General features: G+C 49.1%; 1 protein-coding gene and 1 long non-coding RNA gene across 10 annotated transcripts in view; both read right to left on the bottom strand.

Annotated features, from left to right (window-relative positions):
* Window positions 1-351: 351 nt before the first annotated feature.
* On the bottom strand, window positions 352-1,780 carry LOC112073633 (uncharacterized). 9 transcript variants are annotated; one of them, XR_011476614.1, is made up of 3 exons: window positions 1,371-1,780; window positions 842-1,004; window positions 352-781 (listed from the first exon to the last, which is right to left on the bottom strand). It is a non-coding gene; the product is annotated as an uncharacterized lncRNA (long non-coding RNA). The 9 variants fall into 9 exon arrangements; XR_011476615.1 differs by having other exon boundaries at window positions 1,382-1,780; XR_011476616.1 differs by lacking the exon at window positions 1,371-1,780 and adding an exon at window positions 1,308-1,337.
* A 105-nt stretch (window positions 1,781-1,885) lies between these two features.
* The window catches only part of LOC139025159 (basement membrane-specific heparan sulfate proteoglycan core protein-like), an 11,813-nt gene continuing 9,962 nt past the window's right edge, over window positions 1,886-3,736 (bottom strand). The window contains exons 2-3 of the mRNA XM_070440236.1: window positions 2,247-2,393; window positions 1,886-2,048 (exon numbers count right to left, since the gene is read on the bottom strand). Of these exons, the coding sequence (XP_070296337.1) occupies window positions 1,981-2,048; window positions 2,247-2,393 (215 nt within the window). The 3' untranslated portion in view covers window positions 1,886-1,980. The remainder of the gene's footprint in view (window positions 2,049-2,246; window positions 2,394-3,736) is intronic.

Genomic DNA, 3,736 nt, shown 5'->3' with positions numbered 1-3,736 from the left:
CTAGGTTTAGGGTTAGGGTTAGAAGTTGGGTTTAGGGGTTTAGGTGGTTTAGTGGTTAGGGTTAGATTTTGGGGTTAGGCGTTAGGTTTAGGGTTTTTAGAGTTAAAATACTCATTTTGAATGGTAATCAATTGTTGGTCGCAAAAAGTCCTCACAAGTACGTGTGTATGAGGCGGGGGGGTTGTGTGTTGTGTGTGTGTGGTGTGTGTGTGTGGTGTGTGTTTGTGTGTGTTGTGTGTGTGTGTGTGTGTGTGTGTGTGTGTGTTGTGTGTGGTGTGTACAGCATGTCTGTATGTAGGTGACGGGCAGACAGCCTGACCTTCAGTGTACTGGGTGTCCTCGGTCTTTGTGGGTTACCAGCTGTGTTCCGTGGCGTTGCCAGGTAACGGAGGGCGTGGCCTACCTGTGGCGTGCATCCAGAGCTACAGGTTCACGCAAGCCGGACTCGCAGGGCCTGCCGGGGTCACCCGCACCTTTAGGGGAATCTGAGGGCGAAAGGGACAGCCAACACACACACAAACAACACACACAGAAGAGGAGAGGGTTGAGTGTGGTTTTCCACTTCTTTTCAGGTGGTACACAGACATAACATGAAAAAGTTTACTTTACTGACGTTTCAAGTTCAACCATATGAAGAATGATCTGCAACTCCAGCACTACATGTCAACTACTATAACTACAGCCCTGCTGATACCTCTCACTATACACCTTCCCCATCCTACCTGACACTACATGTCAACTACTACAACTACAGCCCTCCTGATACCTCTCACTATACACCCTCCCCATCCTACATGTCAACTACTATAACTACGGCCCTGCTATACCTCCTCATATACACCTCCCCCATCCTACCCTGACACTACATGTCAACTACTACAACTACAGCCCTCCTGATACCTCTTCACTATACACCCTTCCCCATCCTACCCTGACACTACATGTCAACTACTATAACTACAGCCCTCCTGATACCTCTCACTATACACCCTTCTCCATCCTACCTGACACTACATTCAACTACATAACTACAGCCCTCCTGATACCTCTCACTATACACCCTTCTCCATCCTCCCTGACACTACATGTCAACTACTATAACTTACAGCCCTCCTGATACCTCTCACTATACACCCTTCCCCATCCTACCCTGACACTACATGTTGCTACTACAAACTACACGCCCTCTGATACCTCTCACTATACACCCTTCCCCATCCTACCCTGACACTACATGTTGCTACTACAACTTACAGCCCTCCTGATACCTCTCACTATACACCCTTCCCATCCTACCCTGACACTACATGTTGCTACTACAACTACAGCCCTCCTGATACCTCTCACTATACACCCCTCCCCCATCCTACCCTGACACTACATGTCAACTACTATAACTACAGCCCTGCCTGATACCTCTCACTATACACTTTTCTCCATCCTACCCATTGCCTATGATCCTCCGCATCACCACCCATCCATCCTCACTCCTGGAGCTCTATCTCTGGGCCTCTTCTCCCCGCATCCCTGCCCCTCCCTGACTCTATCTCTGGGGCTCTCGCTCCCTCAGCCTGCCCCTCGCCTGGAGCTCTATCTCTGGGCTCTTTCTCCCCTCAGCCCCTCCCTGGAGCTCTATCTCTGGGGCTCTTCTCCCCTCAGCCCTGCCCCTCCCTGGAGCTCTTAACTTCTCTGGGCTCTCTTCCCCGTCAGCCCTGCCCCTCCCTGGAGCTCTATCTTGTGGCCTCTTCTCCCCTCATCCCTGCCCCTTCCCTGGAGCTCTATCTCTTGGGCATCTTCTACCCTCAGCCCTGCCCCTCCCTGGAGCTCTATCTCTGGGGCTCTTCTCCCCTCAGCCCTGCCCCTCCCTGGAGCTCTATCTCTAGGATAGGGATGGTCACATCACGGTTTGATGGTCAGTAAGGCCATCATGGTGCTTCGGGCCCGCAGAGTTAGTTGCCCACGCAACGGTACTGCCCCTGGTTACCGTTCCTGGTAGTGGAGCGACGCGACGGTGAGCACGGAACCATCCGGGCCAATCTTCACGTTATCTAAGGACAGAGCAGATAGGACCGGTTAGAACGAGTTAGAACCAGTTCAATCATCACATTTTTATAAACTGTCCATTTAACATTGTGTCACAGCTATTGTGTAGTTGAGTACCATTCAAGGGCTGTGTGTGTGTGTGTGTGTGTGCGTGCCTGTGTGTGTCTGTCTGCCTGTGTGCATATGTGTGGTCAGAGCCCCACCTGCCAGTGGATGGTTGTTGGTTCTCTTCCACTCCAAATGGACGGGCTGTGACCCACTGACCACCCGGCAGCGGAAACTGACCGACTCCCCCTGTCGGACCCCTGCTGACCTGGGCTCAACTGACACTACTGGGGCCTGGGCACATACTGGATAGGAGGGAGAGATAAGTAAGTAACACACACACACCCTGCCATACACTCTATAGGTGTCCCCCAGGGCTCAGTTCTAGGCCCTCTTCTCTCTATACACCAAGTCACATGGCTCTGTCATGTCCTCTCATGGTCTCTCCTATCATTGCTATGTGGATGACACTCAACTACTTTTCTCCTTCCCTCCTTCTGACACCCAGGTGATGACACACATCTCTGCTTGCCTGGCAGATATCTCAGCTTGGATGTCGGCCCACCATCTCAAGCTCAACCTCGACAAGATGGAGCTGCTTTTCTTCCCAGGGGAAGGCCTGCCCACTCCAAGACCTCTCCATCACGGTTGACAACTCCAAGGTATCCCCCGCCCAGTGTGTAAAGAATTTTGGCGTGACCCTGGACAACACCCTGTCGTTCTCTGCAAACATCAAAGCAATGACTTTCTCCTGCAGGTTCATGCTCTACAACATCTGCAGAGTACGACCTTTCCTCACACAGGAAGTGGCGCAGCTCCTAATCCAGGCACTTGTCCTCTCCCGTCCGCAACTCTCTGTTGGCTGGGCTCCCCGCTTGTCCTCTCCCAGCTGCAACTCTCTGTTGGCTGGGCTCCCCGTTTGTCCCCCTGGAGCTAGGACAGCAGAGTGCCTGCCCATCTTCTGAAAACATCTGAAGCCCTACCTCTTCAAACAGTATCTTAAATAATCCTCCTCCTCACCTCATCAAGTCGATTTCACCTGATCCATCATCCCTGTGAGTGAACACAAAGAAAATCAATAAACAATAAATAAATATTGGGTTTATTGATTTGTATTATATAATATATTGACCATAGAAAAACACCTATATACAATTCAGATGTTTTACTGTCCTCCTCTTCAAACAGTATCTTAAATAATCCTCCTCCTCACCTCATAATGTAGCTAAAGTCGATTTCACCTGATCCATCATCCCTGTCAGTGAACACATAGTAACTCAATAAACCCAATATATTGATTTGTATCATATAATATGTTGACCATAGAAAAACGACCATATACAATTCTGATTTTTTACTGTCCCCTTCAGATGTTTTACTGTCCCCTTCTTCAAACAGTATGTTAAATAATCCTCCTCCTCACCTCATGGAGCTAATTTCACCTGATTCATGAAACCTGTGAGTGAACACAAAGAAAACCAATAAACCCAATATATTGATTTGTATTGTATAATATGTTGACCATAGAAAAACGACTATATACAATTCAGATGTTTTACTGTCCCCTTCAGATGTTTTACTGTCCCCTTCAGATGTTTTACTGTCCCCTTCAGATGTTTTACTGTCCCCTTCAGATGTTTTACTGTCC

Source organism: Salvelinus sp. IW2-2015, unplaced genomic scaffold (assembly GCF_002910315.2).
Source record: "Salvelinus sp. IW2-2015 unplaced genomic scaffold, ASM291031v2 Un_scaffold2323, whole genome shotgun sequence".
NCBI lineage: Eukaryota > Metazoa > Chordata > Actinopteri > Salmoniformes > Salmonidae > Salvelinus > Salvelinus sp. IW2-2015.
The sequence above is the reverse complement of the archived record's forward strand: the minus strand, read 5'-3'. Positions and strand labels throughout refer to the sequence as shown.